The 25,313-nt window shown below is 31.2% G+C and overlaps 1 protein-coding gene across 1 annotated transcript; it reads right to left on the bottom strand.

Moving 5' to 3' along the window:
• Window positions 1-1,179: 1,179 nt before the first annotated feature.
• LOC111034956 (core-binding factor subunit beta-like) lies at window positions 1,180-21,011 on the bottom strand. The gene is made up of 5 exons (XM_022316411.1): window positions 20,814-21,011; window positions 16,820-16,906; window positions 16,609-16,725; window positions 2,372-2,488; window positions 1,180-1,990 (listed from the first exon to the last, which is right to left on the bottom strand). Exons 1-5 carry the CDS (start codon window positions 21,009-21,011, stop codon window positions 1,847-1,849), a joined length of 663 nt encoding a protein of 220 aa, XP_022172103.1. The 3' UTR covers window positions 1,180-1,846.
• Between the last annotated feature and the right edge of the window lie 4,302 nt (window positions 21,012-25,313).

A 25,313-nucleotide genomic window follows, 5' to 3' on the forward strand; every position in this document is an offset into this window, starting at 1 on the left:
TATATATTGTTCACGGAAATTCAATATGACAACGTATCCTCATCTATTTGTCTGAGATTTGATACACCGATACCGTCAGGTATATGGTCATCGGAGAAAGCAAATGAAACACTATATCACAATGAATATTTCCAGCTAGTGATAATTATATGCATTTTCATTGTCACTTGCCTAGGCAGATAGACTTTTACATTTTTTTAGTGAAAGCTATAAATCATCAGCTATTATACATAGTAGCCCCGGTAATAACTAATAACTCTGAAATAAAAAACCTTAAACTTGTATACTTTTATGATATGAATAAAAGCTATTGCATACCTTAGGATGTGGTTTTTCACAGAGTGATATTTACTTTCAATGTTCGAGGTGTACATAAAAAATGCAGTCTGCAGCGTAAGTACCTATGTATTATAGGTAAGTACTGACAACAACAATCTTTAATTTTTTAATACTTTTTTTTATTATTTAAATGGCATGCCGTACTATAAAGAATGGACTCCCACCTGTAATAGTGTTTTGATATATTTGAACGAATGAAGATGATTTATGAGCTATGAAAAACAGTGAAACATAGTAATAACGTCTAGGGACATTGCATTGTCACACAGTCCCATCATTTTTCGATCAAGACATAAGTTTTAATTGAACCAATTCGTCTCTGTGAATTAAATCTCAGCAGAATTTAAAGATAAGCTAAGGTACCCGTAAGTTTATAAATACTAAAATTTAACTTCGTTAACGTGTGTCATACAGGTTTTGTCTTACTGTTTGTATCATAATTCATAATGACTTATTATACTGCGTTATGTGCAAGATTCTTTATCATCATTACTTATAATATTGAATATGCTTCTATTTTTTATTCTTTTTTTTACATATTTAATGTATCTACTGAAGTATTTTAGACGTGTTAATTAATTAATTTATTTTTCAAATTTTAATAAACTATTTCTTGTTATTATGGTATCATCATTAAACAGTTTGCAGTTGTCATAATAAAAATACAAATTATGAAATAATAACATAACATTTTAAACTCTGCATAGAGGATCATGGAACTTAAAAAATGCACCAGTTATCTAAATGTATGTATAAATACCTTTTTCAATAATATTGATCATCAATGTTACCAAATTACGTCTAAGAAGTGTATTTCAATTATTGGTCAAAGTCAAACCATATTTCGTAAAAGGATAATTTTATTGCATAATATATTATATTACAAACAAACAAACAAAAATAAAATCGCAAAATCGTTAATGACGGTGGAAAGGCTAAGTAATGTAACCCAGAATAATGACATTTTACAGGAGCGACTAAAGTTTTAATAGTTTTGTTAAGAATAATTTTAAAAAATAATATAGTTTTTGCTCAAAATGTCAACAAAAAATTATTTGAGGGTATGGTAGGTTATGATAGACATAACCAGGTATATGATCACGTAGATCCTTTGCACAAGACATTGATTTTAAGTGAGTAATAAGTACATTGAAGTTGACGATTATAATGTTGTGTAGCTCGGCGTCACTTTACACACAAAAACATGTGGTGAGTACAACATACCGTAAAGCCGTATTCGATGTGATCATACCTGGTTGTTTCTATCATCCTGCATTTAAGGTTATTAAAAAAATACGTATTTATTAATATTTGGCTGTATCATGATTATCTATGTTTCGTCGGCGGTATGGGTTCCATAATTTGGCATTTCCACTGTCAATAATATAGGAGGTTACACAACTCTCTTGAATAATAATATTAATAATAATAGGTAATTTAGTTTATCTAATGCCAACGAGATTATACATAACAAAGAAGAAATAAAAACGAAAATGGATGAAATGGATTAAAAATTATTAAATCTCTTGTTGACGTCCATCTCGGGTACGTTGACGCGTTCTTGGTGTCTGTACACCCGCGATTTGTCCTGATGGTCTTTTATGCGGTTGTTGTACCTTTCTATCTGTTCTTGCAATATTTGGTGTTCGATCTGTAAATAATAAAATAATATATCAACACGATAATGTCAAGTGAACGTTTTATATTCAAATATGTATGTTTTTATTTAATAAATTACAGTATGTAACGCATTATCACGTGAAAAATACCGAAAACGCAATATATGTTATTAAAAAGGCGTACAATTATAGTTTGAGATTTGGGTGAGGGGGGCCCTTGACTCTTGAGGGAAGATTTTGATGAAGAAATCATATTTTCATGTACCTATTCTATTGTGGTGTAAAATGTTCAGATCTTGTGGCGGCTTAGCCCCCCTGATATTTGCTCCTATATGTATTGGTACTATAAGACACCAATATTGTTTTTGATAAACTCCATACTGGTTAAATGTTAATGATATGATATACCGTACCATTGCTCGTTCTTCGTCGAATTCCAAACATCCAATGCCGTCTAACTTTTCTAAATTGATCCGACCCTTCCACTGCACGCACACCCCGTTCATTATAAACGGCGATAATATATGGACCTGCAAAAAGATTAAATTATTAGTTTTTTGGTTTTGTTTCCCCTGAAAACCACTGACAAAACTGAAAAATTAATATCAGTATAATAGTTAAATACAAAGTGGGTCTATCTATAAGTGCAAGCAGTGACATGATTTCACACATTATTTAACCCCGCTCGCTCTTTCAGCTGTAAAATTGTATATATTCCTACCTATCTCATACCCTGCAATTATTAGATTTTTTTTCGGATAAACTTTTCGCCAAACTATTGGTTCGAAAAATGTATGGGTAAATGTACGTTGTACGTCGACGATTTCAGAAACAATTTTAAGATAACCGTTTAAAAAATCAACAAGGTTGGTGGGCTTATACACACACGATAAACAAGTAAAGACTAAAAAAATAAAGGCAACACAATAAACGTTTTAGAACGAAATAAAATATAAAATGTACCTTAAATTGTCTCGGCGCTTTTCAAATAATAATAATAATAATAATAATAATAACGAACACTCGTTATGATATAATGATAACAGTCTATTAAATAACAAAAACATTTTGCATTGAGTAAATATTTGTCGCCGTCGGAACTCATAAAATCGAATTATCCGAGACAATACACAGTGCGGAGTTATGCGCTTCAAAAATACTGCAGAGGTCGAGGGGGTGCTATAAGTACCCCGGCGGGCACCCCCGCGATTTGCAACCCGCGAACTTAATATTTATTCGGAACAATATGGCATTGTATTTGCATTGTATTGCGTTGCGTAACAGTCTCGGCCAACACCACACGGCACTGTCTCGCGGAATTCACCTTACGCCGCGTGGCGTCCCTCGCACATGCCTCGCGACGATAATAATAATAATAATAATAATAATAATAATAATAATAATGATGATGATGATGCGCATCGTGTGTACACCGCGTCGGCGATAAAGACGACGCCCTGTGAATCGCACGGTACAATATTAATACAAAATATGTAATATAAATAATATAATAATATAATGAATACAATATTGTAAGGCTGCCGGCGTGAAAAAAATATAAATATATAATATATAAAATATAAATAGCCGGCCGTGACGTTTTGTGCCGTCACACTCGGGAAATTACATCCCTCGGATGCCGAGGTGTTATATAATAATATATTGTATATATTTTATTGCGAGCACAACGGCGCAGGGTTAACGATTACATACGATGTACAACGTACAATGCGCATCGCACGCTGAGTCCGTATACGCAATATAATAATATTATAGTAATGTGTATATAATGTACGATTGTTATTATCATTGCTATACGTATTATATACACAGGATCACGCAACGCGCTTATTGTCCTGTATCCTTATGTATATACATATTGCATAATGCCTGTGCATGTATATAATATATACGAGTACGATACAATCGATTATCGTCCGTGCTATTATAATAAGGGCGTATATAGGTCCCATCGTCGCATTGTGCACGTAAACGCACATTATCGTCCGGCGCGTTTCCTGCCGTGATTTCCACCGTTTTTACGATATTTTGTCCGTCGTGTCCGTAAGTATAACACATTATAATATATTATATACGTATCGGTGGCAATAACGATATATTACGTGCGGTGCGCGACTCATAGTCCGACGTTAATTTATGTCGTTTGTGTGTGTGTGTGTGTGTGTGTGTGTGTGTGTGTGTGTGTGTGTGTGTGTGGGTGTGTGGATGTGTGGGTGTGTGGGTGTGTGGGTGTGTGCGTGTGTGTGTGTGTGACGCCGAGGAGAACGCAACCCTTTCGCATCGGCCGCGAAGAAAATCACTCGACGGCCACGTAGGTATACGAATGCTTCGTTTCGACTTTGAATATTTTTCACTGTGCAATCCTCCTTCTTTCTTTTGTCGACGACTATGATATTTACGACCCGTACGAGACGTCGCCGCCCACCGCGGTGCAGGACAACTACCCTCCTGCAGTTCGTCTTACAGCGACAATTACTTTTTTTCTCGACATTTTTGTGTGACATTATGTGTACGTAATTTCGGAAAAATATTTACCATAACTCCTAACGAGAGATATCACGACATGGGACAAGTGAACGCAACCGTTTGAACACCAAAAACTAGCCTAAAAATATTGAAATAACTTGAGCTGCTTGTATAAAAATAAAAAATTATTATTCATTGCGATTTAACTGCTCGTCATTCCAATAGATTAACTGCAACTTTCGTCTCAATAAGTGCAGATTCTGAATCTCGAGTACTGAGTAGGTGTGATTGTTCATAGGTCTCAAAACTAAAATTAAGTTTTAAATTTCCATATGAACCCTACCATTACATTACATTTTATATTTACAATTACAGATATTTTTATAAGGCTGGCTTTCCAGTCATACTGAATGGTTTCCATTATCAAGACATATCATGTTACTCAGTAATCATTATGTACATTGTATTAGTCAAATTATTTACTTATTGTATTAACAAATGCAGATTGTAAGTTGAATTTATAGAAAAAAAACTTTTGCAACCGACCAGGGCCATCGGAACTCAATTTATCAAATATGTATAAAAATTAAAAATCCATTTTTGGATTTTGGTAAAAATATTTACTCAACGGATGACTTGATTAATGCCATATTTTTAACTAAATTAAAGAGAAAAATTGAACTCTGGATATTAATTGAATTATATTTTAAACTACTAGCATATTAAAACTATCAATCATACGATTGGATTTATGTGTCGTGGTCAGCTATCTCGTTTTTGATTAGACAACGTTTATATTTTAAGATAGCAAGCAAACGTAATATTATAATTGCATATCCTATAAACGATTGTTAAAATTTAACAGTGTATGAAACAATCAAAAAGCTCAAAAATATACTACCTATAGCAGGTAAGTATTTACAATATAATATTTATGAAAATAGAAATATTATTTTTGATAACCATTTCGCTTCACATCCAAGTGCTTTAAACCTGGGATATTAGCATTTCGAAAAAAATTCTGAATATTTTTACCTGGGTACACAAGTATAAAATCTTTCCTAATATAGTAATATTTATAAATATATTTATTTACCAAATATACGGCACTATACATAATGTCTGCAGAAGAATAAAACATTTACGAGGACAGACTCGGGGTGGACTGTGCTTTAATGTTTACAATACATCGTAACAACTTACGACTGATACGTGGTATTGACATTATCTGTACCTAATTTTCATTACCATTACATGTACAGTACAATTTTTTATCTATGACGATACGATATTCAGGGACAATATTCGTCCGTGGACCGCGCGATCGTCAGGCCCAAAGGATTTTAGTCACGATCGACCGACGACGGTGGCGATGCACAATGGCTCGAAAACTGTAATATATTACACGTGATGTATAAACATAATACAAATCGGACATATACGTAACGCCTTTAATGCGTTTAAAATATATAAATTCACAGCACCAGTAGGTAATATATTTATATATATTTTATATACATGCATTTTATATGACGCTCACACACCAGGGACGACGACGACGTTATAAACATATACGACGTACGTAGTAAATAATATAATGTTATACACAAAAAAGAAGCGTCGAACAATATTGTTGGGTACAAAAATGGGGTATAATATATACGGGTATAAAAAAAAAGGGTTTTTGGACATTGGGTGCGTATATAATAAAATCCTTTACGGTAGATATATACACACATTATAAGAACACGTGTTGATTTGATACGCATATATATATATACATGCTGCAGTGTTTGCCACATGACTCGGCGCGATACACCGTATATTGTTATATATAATATTTAGTGTTACATTATATATATATACCTATATTGACTTTAATACACAATATCGTGTATACATAACATAACCTGATGTCGATAATCGGTGAAACTTTAACACTATACAACAAACACGCCGAGTGAATATTCATACGGATACAATAATATTATGATATTATTCACTATTCGTATACATAGATATCTAGAACTTAATTAACTCGAAATCATCGTTACCTCAAACTTTTTGCCGCGGTCTCTAGAAATTTCTAATATCGTATTAGTCGTATTCTTGGATAACTCGAACTTTTTGTCCCATCGACTTTGTTTTCACCAAGTCCAACTGTACATATATTGGCTATTTGCCGAACAACCGTTACCTACCGGCATTTCTTCTTATTTAGAATTAATTGTACGCTATGCCTAATTAATATTTAGTAATTATAATGTATAAGAGAACTCCGATGGTGTTTATATCGATTTTAATACGAATAAAGTCGAGAAGCCCCGTGCGGTTTTTCAAAATTCTATAAAATTTGAACATTTTATTTTACATTTCAACTGCCACCTTAACTGTTATAATATTTGTTCACCAATCTTCAGCCCCAAACCTATTTAGAAGATTAATACCCAAAAAAATGACAAGGGAATAATTCTCAAGCTTTGTAGAATTTTCGGATTTTGATGATTATTTTGTATCTGAGAGAAGAAAACTTTCTACATTGAACTCGATGTTTTATGATTTTTTTTTAATTTGTATAAAAAGCATAAAATTGTTTTATTTTTGAAAACATATTATTAAGTTTGAAATTATAATACTGAAGAACTATGTTCAATGCGTCCTATAGAATAATACCCTATATTTAAAATTATAATTGGTGATGATTATAAATTATCAAATTTGGTTGAAACACAATCATTATTCCACAGAGTGTATTTTTGTGGGCGAACTTACATTATCTGCAACGGGAGCCTTAATATCCTTAATATTATTGCAAAATCTGTAGTTTTTATTTATTTTCAAATGCATAATATAATATACTGAATAAGATTTTTAGTATTAGTGTTATTATCGAAATAACGATAGTACACAATCAAAGTTATCCTGTTTGTACGGCGAAAACATATAAGTATTATCACTTTTATCTGTTTAACTGCAGAATATTATTCGATTTTTTTCCCACGCACAAAATATTATGCCTATATGTTTTCGATATTTTTAAATTGCTATAAGAATATAATTGAGAACATTGTTGCATTTTAGAACTGTTTCATGAAAAAATAATCACTCATGTATATAAAAGTGAAACAAAAAAATTTTAAAAATTTTAATGTTAATTCTATAATGTATTCTAAATATTTTGAAAATGTACATAATATATAAAATTATGATTTAAGCCTAGCAGAATGTTTCAAGCTGCTAAGATTAATATTTTCAAGGGACTTTTCAACTTTGACCAAAGTACCACAAATAGATGGAATCATGTACTATAAAGCATGCTAAATGTCGAACATTGAAGCTTTTTTAAAACCGATATACATTCATTCTCTAATGAAATCATTGCTCTATAATTATATATTATATAATTTACCGGGTGTACCGTATACGTACCTACATTCCTACGCTCAGAATGTAAAATAAAAGTTTTTTTTTTCTACATAATATTATCATATGTATTCTATCAACAGTCTCTATAGCCTATTATTATGTACATCATACAGTGCAACATTATAAGATACCAATACATTTACCAATAAGATATTTCACCGACAATAATGTCCGACGTTACGGAGGTAATACCATGATGTGCGCGTGCAAAGGTACGACGGTGTTGTGTGTGTGTGTGTGTGTGTGTGTGTGTGTGTGTGTGTGCGTGTGTGTGCATATTGTGGTGTACACTGTACATATACCTCCGTCACGGGACCGGACCACCCAGTACACATATCGCCGAGGTCCGACGACGCGATACCCTACCCTTGGCGCGCGCGAGAGTGATGGGAATCGTGTGTCGTGGTCGTGTACCATCGTCGTTATTACACGGTCCGCCGACACACGATTCGTGTGTGTGTGTGTGTGTGTGTGTGTGTGTGTGTGTGTGTGTGTGTATCGCGTATTTTATACCGGACGACCGACGTCGTATACAATATAATAATATAATACTGTTTACACAGAGGTGGGGGTACATGCGGCTCACAGTTGTATATTATGTGTTATTACGCGTGGTAGAGGTGCAAGATACACGAAATCGGTAGCCGCGCCCGAAGACGACGTCCGGGAGCTTATAAGAGAATCCGATGTGTAGTGACCTAGTACATAAATGTATAATACGACGGCTTTTGTGTCGCAATAAAATGCTCCAGAGTGGGTGGGCAATTGGGTTTTGAAAATATGTTCTTCTCTCGGTATTCGGTTGTCGTTTTTAATATTTCTATAGTTTTTTATGTTCATTGTCCTCATAAGCGCGCAGCCCTTCCTACCGGCGCATTCCGTCTTTTTAATGGTAGAATCTAACAAGTAATGTATAATTTTTTATCAATACCCTTTTTAATCCAACTAATCATCAAGTTTTTTCTATTTTGAATTTCATATTCTAATGCAAAATATTTATCGGAGTATGTCGATTTATGAAGATCGAATTTTGAACGATGAATTTATTTGTTATACACTTATACCTATTACCTATTAAAACTTAAATGTTTGATGAGTCGAGTATAATTGACCGGACAAACATTTCGATTGTACACATGTGTGATATGAACTATAAAATTATCAACCTGTATTACATATTTACATTTTTCGTTTTCATAATCTAATTGATTATTTGTATTATTTTTAAACGACAATTTAATAATTTTTTTCCAATTTAATTATTGTTACAGAGCACAACATATTTTCGTCTATACTTAAGCTCAAAAAAAAGTTCTTATAATAGTTGGTTAAAAAGTTATCTAACGACTGAATGACATTTTAAAAAATGTATGTTATTTTTGATAATTCGTTTATAAATAATTACCTGCGAGGATACTATAAATATCGGGTGAATGGTAATATATCATCCTTGTGATAAAGGCTATAGATTTTACCTTTTTCAGCCAATTTGATTGGTGAAAAAGTTCTAACTTTCAAATTTTTGAAATTAACTTAAACTTATATTTTATGCGTTTTTGTAATAAAATGCATGAGAAAAACAAGTAACAACGTAGTGTGCTTGCCTGAGCCTTGTGGCAACCAATAGTTATTTAAAATCCTTCATAGGGCTGAATTCCTAAATCCATCCTTGAGTAAGGAGGTATAATAAGTGCTAACATTAAAGAAATCACGACTTTTCAACAGGATTATAGAATTGAAGTGTAAAAAATAAAAATTTCATTCAAGGAAGTTAATAAATATTTTTTTTTTCCAAACAGAAGAATCAGCACTGATGACGCACGCTCAAGTGGCTCAATTAAAACTCTCTCGAGCGGGTAGGTATATCGTATACCTAATATTACCCATGTATTAGCTGTATGGAGGTAGTTGTTATTCTATTATTATTTATTTTTTATAGCTGGTGCACTTTGGCTACCGTGGTCGTGGGCGACGAAATCCAACCCGCCAACTCGACGTGTATCAAATTTTATAATTATTTTTATCGCGATGTATAGCCGTACATTATATTGTGTATATAATATCATAGACTGCACTCATGTCACCGCAGTTGTCGGAGACCGGAGGAATGCGGTTTGGCCGTTAGCGTCACTCCACCACCGGGCAGGATCGTGTGTCCGCGTGCGTAATATTATAATACCCATACGCCTTACTCATAGGTATGATTTTAGGGTTCCAAAGTCGTTGTCGTGAAAACAAGCACTCGATATTAGGTACTGAAATATCTAAGTGTTATGAATAATATTATTTATCGTAAATATCGGAAAAATAATAATTTGTATGAAATAAAAATCTTATACCTAATTCGTTTTTATGAAAATGATGAAACAGGTACATAAAATATGNAAAGTTCCTATTATTAATTTGTATAAGTTAACCTAAAATTTAACTATATCTACATAATTTGTATTTTTTAATAATTATTTTTTTGTATTTTGAACCATATTTTTTTTAGTGTTAAAGTAAAAAAAAATAGTACCTACCCCTTTATTAACGTATCTCAAAAAAGTGGGGAGCTACACTACTTTCCTTCAATCTATCAATTTTTATTTTATAACGTAGGAGTCTATATTTTATATAGATATTATGCATCATTGGCCCTTCCATTTTATCATAAACATTAAACATCATACATTAATACATTATATTAGTAGGCACACAATTAATAAAATAACATTGAGTACCTACAGCTGTACTCGATGCTAATACTTATAAGAATTATAATTTAGGAACTGCAATTTATTGTAAACAATGTTATACAAATCATCTAAGTTTAAGTATGTCAAGGCTATCTCCCAAAAAAATGTGGGGTTGGTAGATTCCATACTATACTCATAAGTCATATTTATCGTTAAGTAGTACACAAAACATTGCTAGACCATAGCATATTGGTCTATAAAACTATAAAAGTAATTAATCCATGAGTACTATACTATATATAACAATACTTGTATTATACAAGTTACTGAATACTTAACATTATATTTTATTTTAATATTATGTTTACAGTTTAATTAAATAATAATATTTTTTTAATTTCATTTTTCAATTAACTTGATTTACATTGTAAATTTTTTATTAACAGGTTAATGATTTGGTTTTTGAATATATTGTAAGTGAGATGCGTCCAATTGTAACTTGCGAAAAACCAACTTTTCGCAAATTGATTCTGGGACTAACACAATCAAATGATGAAACAATTCTGCCAAATAGAAAACAAATGTTAAAACAGTTGACATCAAATTACAATGCCTATGTATTAATGCTAACTGATTTGATTGATAAACAAAATTATATCTGCACAACAGCTGATATTTGGAGTGGGAATAATAAAAGTTACATGGGTATGTATGATATTTATTTAAGTTTTGCAATATGAAGTCTAACCTTTAGTTAACAAACTTGAAATTTCCTTGGAAAAATATGTTTCTATGTTTTTAAGTAATCTGAGAGTAAAATAGCCCATAACAATTTATTAAACCTACTATATTTTTTAAATAATTGTGATTTACAATCAGTTATTTTTCATGAAATATCGTATTATCACTTATCTGTTAGTTTTTAACAATTATATTTTAGATTATAATTTAAACTTATTAATTTAGATAGAAATTAATTAATTAATGTTGTTATTTTTAGGAATGACTTGTCATTTGATTGATTCTGAGACATATCAACGTAAATCGTATGTCTTAGGCTGTAAAAGAATCAAAGGAAGTCACAACTACTTAAATATAGCTGAAGTCATGACAGAAATAACACAAAATTTTGGAATCCATTATTCGAAAATTACTCACACAGTGACTGACAACGCAAGTAACTTTGGAAAGAGTTTTAGAACATTTTCAATAGGCTCATCAGTTCAGTCAACTTCAGAAGTTGGTGACTTAAATGAAAATAGTTCAGATTCTGATAATTCTGATTTAGAAATAGATAATATGGAAATAATGGATGTAGAGAAACTTTTTATTAATTTGGAGCAAGAGCAACTTGATTTACATGATACAGATCATTCTTTTTATTTACCACAACATTTAAAATGTTGTGCACACACATTAAATTTGATTGCAACCACAGACATTGCTAAAATCACAGATACTAACTATTTACAACTTTCTGAATCAACTTTTAAAAAATTGTATAGTTTTTGGAATTTAATCAGTAGAAGTACTGTTGCTTCAGATAAAGTATTTGAAATGTGTGGTTGTAAATTTCCGGTACCAGTTGTAACGCGCTGGAATTCTTTATATGATGCATCACTGAAAATCTTAAAACACAAATCTCAAATTATTAAGTTAATTGATGATTTACATTTGACTAAATTAAAATTAAATGAATGGGTATTTTTAGAAGAACATTGCAAAACCATGGAACCCTTAGCTATATCGTTGGACAAGTTACAAGGGGAAAATAGGAGTTTTTTGGGCTATGTAGCACCAACTATTTTAGTACTAAGAAGATTATTAATAGCATTTCCAAATCAGAAATATTGTAAGCCATTAAGTCTTACAATTATAAAAGCCATAGAAACTAGATTTAGTTATTTATTTGATTTAAATAGTCCGGAAAGTAAAAGTTTCATTATTTCTTCCATAAGTCATCCTAAATTTAAACTCAGTTGGGTACCAGTTAGGTTTATGAATATTTGTAAAACACTATTTTTAAATGAGTGTAGTGTTGTAGCTGCCACTTCTGAACAATTTATGAAGTCTGTTGTTGTAGAAATAGATTCTGACAGTAGTGACAATGAGTTTTATGGGAATATCTGTACCGAAAAGAAAATTGATGATTATACAACTGCTTCAGAAGCAAAGCGATTGAATTATGCAAATTTACAGGCTATATCTTACCTAAGTTCAAATAAAAAAGATTTAGACGTTTTAAATGAATACCCTATCATTAAAGAGGTATTCCTAAAATACAATACCACGATTCCATCCTCAGCACCAGTCGAGAGANGTTTTACGCATTTGGTAAACGGATGTAAGTTATTGTTCGTAAGGTTAGGCGTCATCTCATACCCAATTACCTACCCATTGGTACTTAAAATTAAATCACAACAGTTTTATTTGTATGCAATTATCGTTTAGAACGTACCAAAAACAGTTTAAATCTCAAAATATTTTATATAGCACACGTGCTGCCACGTAGGTGTACAACACGTTTAAGTTTTAACCATTATTGCAAGTTTGATTTGTCTTAATAACTCGTGTTGGTGAATAAAAATCGACACGATGGTCACCGCCTAGATACCTTTATTATAAACATGTAGGTACAAATACCCGTGCACGTAATTAAAGGCTTTTATCATTTTCAGCGTCAACACGTTGAAAATGTGTCGTACGCCGCACGAGGTGTTTATGACGTTTGTTTTAGTAATTATTTCACCACCCTCCCGAAATTCCAACTGCAGAATAAAATAAAATAATATATATTATATAACATAATGTTTCCAATTGGGGTTCGTCGCCCGTAGGCAGTAATAATAATAACGACAATTCTGCTGCACTGTGTTTAACATATTCGCCGTTATACCGGAAATGGCGCTATTGTTAAATATACGGATATGTGCGGCGTATGAGATTGACGTACGATCGATGTTCGGCGATATTTACAACAAAATAATAAACTTACATTTTATTGCAATATACGACGCCACGGGTTGTAAGACCTTTGCCAAAATTAATTATCTTTAAACGTCTTTGTGGCCGAAGCGTCGTGCGTAAATTATGGGTATAAAAAAAGAACGGCGAAAATAAATCTCGGCATATCGCTCGTATACTTATATGCTATACGTCGTACCGAAATTGTCATCATTAAAACTTAAGTTGATGAGCTTCGCTTTTTCCTCTGTACTCCCACACTGTAACTATTCTTGGACTTACAAAATTTAATTTTAAAAACAGCACCCATACGGTTGCGTATATACACAGTTATTGTGGTGCCGTATTGCTGAAGTCCATTCATTATTGTAAGTCCACTCTATTATAATTTATAAATGTGTACCTAAATAATTTACAGTAAATGTACGTTATATTATAATGATTGTACATATAATAATTATAATATACCTATATAATGGAAATTACGTCGTACTTAACCATCCACTCGAAAATATATTATCATTTATCATACATAATTATATAAATAATACACAAATAAAATATATACATTATAATGGATAGTGTAAAATATGTCATTTCAGGGTGTAAGAGTATACCTATAACACATATATACATTTTTATACGGTCAAGCCTTACATCCGAATAATGTTTATATTATATTTAAGTTTTTATATTTTTATACGTGCAGTGTATGTATTGCATCTGTTTAGTCAATTCGAAAGTATTTCAAAATTATGTTATTTTTTATTACATCATTGTTGTTGAGTGAGGTACATTATACTTATTATTGATATAATTATTTATTTTTGTTGGCCATCAAAAGACACGCACACCAATCCCGCGCATCCACCCGTCTTTTCGGTAGGTATGCGCCGGTGTCCAGTAGACTAAAAAAAAAAGTGCCTTCACTCGAACATATTATAATATATTATATATTACCGTACATATATATACATATTTATTACATAGCCATATACGTGTGTGTGTGTGCATACAATACCGGGTTCACAACAATAGCGATATATACACATAAGCCGGAGTAAACACGAGGGTGAAAAAAAAAGAAAAGAAAAGATTGTATACAAGCAAACATCTGAAATTGAAACCGGGCGTACTTGTACGATGATATTATTGTGTTGTCAGCTCTTCAGTAAATTTGTCAGGGCTGTCAAAATCGCGTATCGTAAAAGTAACATAATGCCTATAGGTACGTAAGTATACGCCTTTTTCACGGGTAATTTTTCAATTATTACATAATATAGTTAGGTACCTACCCATATAGGTGCTTGTATATATTATTATAATATTATATCGTACCTACATGATGGTCATTCAGTGGTCGTCGCGAGGGAGTTTCGTTTTTCCCATTGCAATCGTACTGTACCTACCCTCATCTTACGTCTATATTATATTGATCGGAGGACAATTATTTCTAATCGTCAGGAGTATTGGCTTATATTTATTTAAGTATGGTTTTGAGCTTTGACTAACTTTTTTTTTTTAAACATCCAACAATTAAAAGACTATCTTGGGCTTTTATGTGCAGTTGGAAGTTGGAACAAACAAAAATGTTACAATACGTCAGTATATCGTCTGTTTTACTTAGAAATGATGTCTCTCGTCAGCAGAATGCCCAAATCGCAGTCGGCTGTAAACAAATAACTACACCAACATACATTTCGACTTGCAATCTTATCATTATTGTAATATATATGTGTGTAGTAGGTGTGTATATAATACAATATGGTTATACCTATATCCTATTTATCACACTTGAAAAACTACCCCAACTGCACCGGTCGCTGTAAATAATATTATTAACATTTGTTGTAAATATTATACGTATAACGTATTGTAACACTGTCGTCAGTTTGTATAGCATTGTATTATTATTATATTGTCGCAAGCATTCCCAAAACACTGCCGAGTGTTGACAAGGGGAAAAACGCTCGGATCAATATGCGCTTTCGAAAAAGAGGGTTGCATGGATGAGGGGAGGGATTATAATTGACGCCATTTTGTTTTCAGAGTTCCAATGGCACTATTGTTGTTATAACGAATAGAATTTCAAAGAAAAGAGGAAGTATTTTCATTGTGTCATGTCATTATTCTAAATCATATATTATATTACATAATATATAATATATGTGTATGTGTACATGTGTGTGAGTTCACAAAATGTCATAGACAGATTGATGTATATTTATAATATAATGTATATACACTTTCCACAGTAAGAAATGCAACTTTTAATGATCATCCTAATACGTAATAAGTAATAACATATAACATCTAACACCTAATAATCTAATTAATGTTACTAATATTATGGTTCGTTGACAGCGATATTAAATTTATTGTATTCTTCATCATTATTGCAATATACATTTTATATCTATATAGTCACATTTCACGAGACATCGAATTCAAAACTTCAGAACAATATTTTTATATTGTACACCAATATAAAAGGTAAAAGCGGGTATTTTTGAAAACTATGCAATGTTCACGTAAACTTTAAACATATATATAAAGGCATATTGCAAATATAATATTTATAATATAGTATGTAATGTATTTATATATAAACACCTAGTATGCACTCATATATTTTCTTATTTATACAGGTTAAGGTTGAATAATATTATTGAAGAAACTATATCGATGATTTCATAATATTTACATCTGTCCTCGACGTATTTTGGACATAACCTAACCTCGCAAGCTTTTGGCCAGTATTAGTAACTGAATATTATTATTACCTAACTGCCAACGGAATAAAGTACTGTACTAATACCATATACTTTAAAAATGTATAATGATTTTAGATTAAACATTTATACAGTTTATACCAACGTTTTAATTTTAACTGTACCGTAATGGGCTTAATGGTTTTACAATCATATTGGTCAGCAAATGGAAATATACTATCTATACAAATAGGTATAGGTATACTTAGAGTTTAGATATTATAAATAACAAACTTTTTTTCTATAATTTTCTAATTTCTACTCATCATATTAGCTTTGAATCTTAAAAAATAAATTATGACAATATTAAATATATTTTCTTACCATTCCTGGTTCTTTTTCAAAATCGCAATAACCAATAGTGGGTTGGTGGTAAGATGTCATTGACGGCATATTCGGAGTGAACATGAGTTGAAGATTTGTTCCTGTCGTGGCGAAAGCCTATGATAGCAAAATGAAAAATGTATAAACAACAAACCTAGAAAAATAGTTACTCGGCTGCGATCCGAATCGTTATTATTGATTTAATACTTACGATGTCCACGTGTCCTTCACGACAACCCATTTGAAAACGGTTTTGTCGTTCTTCATGAGGCCTGTCTCTGTAGCTTGTATACCTGACCTGTAAAATAAAAACAAAATATAAGTACAATTCATTTTACTGGTATTTCATTTATATTTTGTATGGTTTGAACATTTATATAATATTATTTTGCGTAGTTACGCCTCAAATGAAATTAAGAGAAATACTGAAATGACTGAAATGAACAAAATTCAGCTCAATCCACGAAACGGGTGCATAAACTGCAGTTTGTACAATTTAAAGATAGAGAAACAATTTTCATATTTTATGATGTGGACACAATTAAAATTTGCTCAATTTACGAATTAGGCAACTACCTATATTATGTGTAATTTCGTAAGGATTATTATAAATAGAAGTATTATTTATTAAAATGTAACAAGCTTCATATTTAAACACAGCGTCGTGAATTGGTATAAGATATCTAACGGTCAAAGATACAAAAGTGACTCGTGTTCAAAATGAATGCATTTTATGTAGGTAATTTATCAAAATGTATTCATCAGAATAAATAGTAATCAATATTATAGGCACTTATGTCTTACTTCATATTTCCGTGATCTAAAAGAAAGTAATATTAGATGAAAATATACAAAAAATATATTCAAATTCATATTGTCTTGTCTGCAGCTCGTCACTCTAATTATATATGTACTTCATGACATTGTAATAATCGAAATGAAAAATTATTTGGCCATTGTGCATATAATATTGACTTATAAAAAAGAATATTAAAATATTAATATGACTGTAGATTTATGAAACATTTTTACTTAAATTTAACTATTTTAAATTCACTATCAAATACTTTAAACGCACACTAAATTACGTAGTTATTTATTTTTTTCAACTTAAGAAATGTATGATGATATGATGCGGTATTATTGATTTATAGTTTATACACTTATAATATAATAACTAAAAAAAGAATATCTATATATTCTTACTGGGCAAACAAAAATAATATGCTATAACGTTGATAAATGTAGTTCGTATGGGGTATAATGTTAGGTGTTAGCCACATAATATGGTTTCGATGCTATACAGCTGTGAATCGTTTAAAAATTGACCATTTAGATTTAAGACACACGTGGTGGTCAGTATGCGGCAATATTAAAATCAGGCACAGCATTTATATAGTGGCGGCAAAGTGTCACAGGACCTGGTCACTGGAAAGGGCCACATGGTATCCGATAACTGTCTTATATCAAGATTAATGACTTATTTCGGTCAAAATGTCTTTGTGTGTAGAGCCCGCTATAACGATCAACCAGCTAATGGAAATTTAAAAACGTAAATTGTACGTATTATAAATGCACCAACATGGTATACAATGCATGTTGTGCACTATTAAATCTAATTTAGGTATAGATAATATTTTTTTCTGCGGGTTTTGAACTAAAAATGCTTTTTCCTTCTTCTTAATGTAAATGCCAACTTCCTGATCCTGACCAGAACTATATTTAGTATATTATAATTTATAAGTCATCGATACTTCCTCAATAAATCACTAGCGTAATATGGTGTAAGATCACACGAGTTGCTCATAGGCTTCCGTCGCATTATATATTAGGTATTTAGTAAATCAGTATGGTACTCGACCTTTTATTCTTCATGCAGACATGGAGCCAATAGTCAGATTTTCATTCTTTCCTTACTATTTGGACTCAGATCAAAGTATATTTCAAAAGTGGCATACTCGTCAACAAACAATATTCCAAATACGGCCATATGCCATATAGCTAATGGAGGCGTTATAATTACCTATCGTAGATATCGTAGTTTGTCAGTACTCTAATAATTTCTGATGGTATACCCACCATTATTAAAATTTAAAAAAAAATTGTTTGAATTAAAAATAAATATTTAGAGATAATTTGATTTTTGTTTAATGCTATTGTCAAAATTGTATTTCCTCATTACTATATATTCCCTCCCAAGAGGTATACAAATGTTACACTGATAAAGCCCTAGGGGGAGGATATTCCCCTCCAGTTAAGAACCACTGATGTAAATAATATTTTGTAAGTAATTGCGCCGAATATATAGTAGGTACACGCATATATTTTTCTATAATGCGCACCTCTAGAACAAGACTGCCACAACTCAAAATTCATCAATTTTGAGTTATGACTATTGGTACTTTCGAATAGTGAAGAAATTACTTCAAATCGCTTTTTCACAAAATTATAAATGTTGTGTTGTGACAGTCTTGTTCTAGAAGTTCGAATAGTGTATTAGTATCGTGTTATTATGAACGCGTTAATATTATGGATAAGAATGTAGATTAAAAAGAAAAAGTAAAAACTATTGGTATTCGGAATAACTGTAAATTACATAAAATCGAAGTCCCGTAGAGCGAGTACAGATGCTTTGAAAGGAAAAAGCCACCTCGTAGGGTGTTAAATAATGCTCTACGAATCAGTCACGCTACTGTGCAGGTACAGTCTTATTAATCTTATTCATATACCATATTATTACATTGTAAAATAAAATATAGTAGCTATATAGTATATTTAGGCTATTTGCACGTGTAAATATATTTTTGACTATAATGAGTAACATATTTTGAGTAAATATTTTTACCATACACATTATTTCACATGAGACATTACATTATCATACTATCGAGTATATTCTATAGAGAATAATATTTATAATACTGACAAGTATACCTATGGAACTTCATGTGAAAATTAAACATCATATAATATATTTTGTATATTTATAAGTTTATAACACTATATTAGTTACCATTACCTATAATAGCTCGTAAGATTATTGTATACGCATGGTGCTTACAAATAAATTAAAGTCAAAGAACCAAAAAATGTATATATCTGACCTACCTACTCTATTGAAAGTCTTATCATTTTACATTATATATACATATTCGTTTGAGTTTAGATTTTTTATCAGTTGAGAAAACAATGCTATAAAAATCATAATAAAGGTATACTATATGTGGATTATATAGATGGATAGCTTTAATTTGCAGGCAGTATATCCGTGACACGTGTACAGTATAATACGGTTTTCATATTTGTTTTTGATTTTCCCATTACCATAATAATTTAACTTAACAATTAATAAAATGGATTTTTTTGTTAGTCGATAGCGAAATAAATTAATCACACTACTATTATAAGTAAAAGCATTAGTGCATTACGATTGCATACAGCAACTTGATGTTGAAATCTTCTCTATATATTATAAACATTTTAAATATTCTTTAAAATAAATTCGAGGGAATAGAATTCTAAGTACATCATTGAAACAAAAATTGATATAATATATTTAAAATGTTAAAAGAAAAATACGTGAACGTTTGTTGGATTCATATATTTTTACAGAGATTAAACGACTTCACTAGTGTTTCGTTGATTACTATCACTTGGACCGCCGTCCCTAATCAAATGGATACGAAAACTGTAGATATGGAAAAAGTTTCCTTTGGTTAGTTGACAAAATTAATTTTTTTTTACCGAAGTTTTATTTTATTTTAAATAGGTATAAAATAGTTTAATCATAAAAATGTAATAGAGGTACTTTGAAATTGATATACATTTAAAGAAAAAATCCATTTCGTTTTAATTACTAGTAAGATTTCAAGTTCTTATGTAGCGTAAAATTAAGTAACTACATAGGTAATCATTTTCATGTAATACATCATATTATTTTGTCGTTGTATATATACTTGTACAAGCACTGTGACGCACACCTATGCGTGTGTATAATGAAAAAAGTCATAATGTTGGTTCGTGGTTTTTATATTAAGCTGATCTAATTGAAATAGATGCGGACGACAGCATACCTATTACCGATTAGATAATAGGTAAACTACAATAATATGAACCTACCCTAAATCTAAAGTGCGGTATCTGTTTGATATAGACCACTTACCACTGAAGTGGACCTATCGAAGTATATATAGAGTCGTACTTACGTCACTCTCGCGACTGAGTCGTTTGAACAGATCGTCCGTCTGGAACTTGTTTTTCTGGTCGGGCACCACGCGGGGCATCTTGAACGCAAGCCTGGGCTTGGGCATTTGGTGCTCGAACAGCCCCTGGCACATGGGATTGAACGACGGCGGCATCATGTTGCCCGGGCCCATCGACCCGAAATCGTTCATCATGAGCATTGGACGATTTGCGTACGACTGACGCTATTGCAAGTATGCCTACTACTTTAGATAACCGTATAGTGTTGGTTTTTACCGGACGGTTGACGACGACTGCCGAGCTGGTAACGCCGTCGACAACGGTTGTATTATTATTTCGTACGCGAGTGAATATTGTTCTCGTTAATTTCGTCGAAAACACAATATGCACATGTCTGTGTGATGAATACTGTTGTACATTATAAATCGAGAGCGGACGATAGTACTACGGACGGACGACCGGGGTGGGCACCGTTGAAATACTACACGTGTAGTAGTAATAATTTTGCGCGTATATACTGTCAGCGGCACCACCGAACATACAATGACGTCGAGATGACGATGACTACGACGACGACGACGACGATAAAAATAATAATGTAATACGACGACGACGGTAGTTTAATATCGTATTGTGGAACGCACGCGCCGCCGCGATAGGGCCCGGTGAGCGGCGCGGTGGGGCACTAACTTTTTGTACCACCAGCGGGGGTTAGGCCGACCAATCGGATGCCGCGGCGGGCGTGTCCGGTATATAGTACGAGACACACTATAATAATAATAATAATAATAATAATAATAATAATAATATTATTTTCGACTGCATAATAATATGCGCCGTCTGTCGACGTCCTCTTCGTTCGTGGCTCTCCTATCGTACCTACCCTCGCCGTCTCTCACCCCTAGAGAAGCATCGTCGATGGTATTATTATTTATAATTTGAATTAAAATATATATGTTTTGTAGGAAAAGCGTGCGCCGAGAAAAGCTTTTCCTGGAAATTATGCGATGGACCGCCGTATTATTATTCGTCGCGTCGCATATTCGAGGGCGATATTATCATGTACTTTTATATAGATATGCGTGCGATTCGGAGGCGAAATTTTGGTTTATTATTCATTAAGACCGTGCAGCCGAAATGATATTAAAATAAAGGCTAGTAGTTTTCGCCCTCCCACGCTTCGAACACGCTTTTTAGGTCGGTTTGTAATTGTATATACATATATACTTAGGTATCTATCTGCCTGTAAATGTAAGTCCTCGCAAGCGTTTGCAGCCTTCGCAAATACTGCAGAAATGTAATACGTATTACGTAACTAATGTGAAAATAAAATATTCAAATTCATTTTTAACTTTGTCAATAAATTAAGTTTGTTTATCTTCAATGTTTTTCCTGTATGAACACTTATTATATAACATTAAAAAAAAATTAACTTTAAATAATATATACATTTTAATTTCAACTCTTCTAGGTAGGTAAAGCTTATGTCAACATTTTCGGCTATTTTAGTAATTATAAATTTGATTACTTTATATAAGGAAAACTGCAACATTTTTTTTAAGTATTCTGAATCCTAAAAGTGTTTTGACTGATTCGGGTGCTCTTGAGAAATATTTGTACACGATTTGTTATTGAGAACTTTAATATCAAAAACAAATTATTATTACATTTTGATCACATCATTGTAAAATCAAGCAGATGAAATAAACTAAATACTATATATACTATATAATAATATGTACTATACGTCTAGACCTAATATATACTATAGACATACTCGTACGATGATGGTATCCCTATTTCAGAATCTGATGAAAATATTTTTGAGTAGGTAGCCTTTTTATGAAATATTTTACTACAAACAAATTCCACAACATTTGTATGATTTATTTAATATAGGTTCAATTGTATTTTGTTATTCACAATATATTATATTCATTATTCCGTTCTATTATCTGTAAAGTTGAGTATAGGTACCTACTTAACGTGCTTATTTGAATACATAAAGGAATATTAATTGTAGTTTTTGATTATTATTAAAACATTGCAATAAAAAACAATATACATTATAATGGACACACGATATAGATAGGCATATCTGAGCACTGAACACAAGGTAGTAAGCCGTCCGAGTTTCATCAATACCAGTGTATATCTTTACACAAACGGCTTCAGCTAGATTTTCTAACCCTCACATATTTGCTTTTTCTTGAAAGGAACCTTTAAAATATGACACATAAATTAAGTTTAAGGAGCTTAGGGCGTTGTAAAATTTGAGACTGTGATATCAAGCCTTTTCAAAAGGAGAGCGCTTCGAAGTTTTATTTTTGTCACTGGTATGCATAACTTTATACGGTATATGAAGAAACAAATAACAATACAATTCGTTACAAAGGTAGCTCTATCAGTCTATAATATAATATAAGTAAAGAGAAAAATCTAAAAATTACAATTTTCTCAAATTTAGTGGCTTTAAGCGTATGTAGGAACTTATTTTTTTTAATTTTACAAAACTTGGTTTACTCCATCAATGATCAATTTAGATGCTAATAAGCAATATCTAAATATTTTATCAGTTTTGATAGTAATAAGAGTAAAAATTCATCTTTAGTTACGGATATTAGGGGTTATACATTTGATTTTTTTAATTATAATAATAAGTGATAATATTTATCTGAGCTCATGGTTGGTATTTATGTGTGTAATTTGAAACAAACCTAGCTTCTTTATAGACCAAAAAGAAAAATTTAAAAACTGCAATTTTCTGAAACTCAATGCCGCTTTAGGGAAGATAGTTCTAAATGTATGAAGTGACATATTAAATCGACATCCGCTGCGTATAGTAAAAACTGTTGGATACTCCATACATTATTATTATAAATTAAACCTTAGAAGACGATGCCTACTATGCTGAAACTATCAAAAAGAAATTAGGTATATCCAACAAAAACCTAACCATGAAAAAAAGGCCAAGTCTCAGACCAGAACAGTTCTTCAAAAAAAGAAGTCTGCCTATCAAAGTAGTGAGATCTGTATTAGGACCTGCAAGTATACTCTTTCTTTAGTCAATAACCTATTAATACACAAATACATTTATGTGCAGCAAATTTCTTTTAATTTTATTACTTATCACTTGAGCAGTTTTAAAAAAGAATGACCAGTGGGTGACGAAAATGTATTCAGTTGTTGACAACGCCACAACGGTGAAGAGTCAAAATCAGAAACTTATATAATAATACGGCTACTACCAAAAGTCTACAACTTCAAGCCGTATTATTTAAAGTTGTAGACTTTTGGTAGTTTATAGTAGTCTAATACAATTAATAAAAGGTACCTACATATTATTCTTATGTAAATACGTATTAAGTGTAATTTTCCAACTTGGAGCTGTAATAAATGCGTTTCCGAAAATTCTGGAAAAAATAATCTCACTTTTGTTTTATATAATAATGTTTATTTCACATAATATTGTAAATGGATACGTATTTTTCAAAATAATTTTAAATCAGATAAATCACATAATATGTTCATCTTAAAAAAGTTATAATGTTAGTATTGAATGTAAAATGTAGTGTAAGTACGTCTAAAATGTACAAATGTATTGATTTGTACTAACATGACAACTGCAGCGAATTGTATAAGCTACCATTTAATTAGGTACATCTTTTTTGTACTCAATCATACAACTAATTTTAACTCGTATTAATTTAAATAATAATAATTAATAATTATATGTTCAGAATAATTAAGTTAATTTTTACAATGACATAATGTAACCATGCCACACCTATCTAATACTTTTTATTCAATGTTTCTTTATAGATTATTTTGTGTTTTGTATTGATTATATTGTGTACGTTTTAATTTTTTATTTAAACGTACTATAAAGTAATATTTATTAAATAATATTATGTGCATATTTTTTTGTTTTCAAATTTGAACCCTACATAAAATGAAAGATACCAGAAAGATGAACGTATGGCATTAAAACTGCCTATCTATAACGCCGTATAATATTTTTATTATTTATGTGTCATATCGATTTTTTAAGGGTTTAATTATAATAATAATAATAATAATAGTAATAATAATATTAAAATTGTATTAATTAAACTAGGTTAAAGTTATTAACAGGAGGTAGTAACAAATACCAATAATAGCATTATAATAGTTGTTGCGTAGTTACAAAATGTTAAAACAAAACTGCCATGTCCGCTGGTGTTAAGAACCAAAACAGCTATAGATTATGATTTATGTGGGTTACTTTAATGTACATAATATAACAGAAGTAAAATGTAGTACCCATTATTATTCATCTAATGTTACTGTTTTATAAGAATAACACAATTGAAATTTAAAAAAAATAACAGTGCTTCAAAAAATTATAACTAATTTTGTATATTAGCTGGCATATTATACATCCAAAAATTATTAAAAACAATATTGAACATTTTAATTTTATGTATGGGTAAAATTTAGATATTTTAAATTTTTATGAGCTT

This window comes from Myzus persicae, unplaced genomic scaffold (assembly GCF_001856785.1).
Source record: "Myzus persicae strain clone G006 unplaced genomic scaffold, MPER_G0061.0, whole genome shotgun sequence".
Taxonomy (NCBI): domain Eukaryota; kingdom Metazoa; phylum Arthropoda; class Insecta; order Hemiptera; family Aphididae; genus Myzus; species Myzus persicae.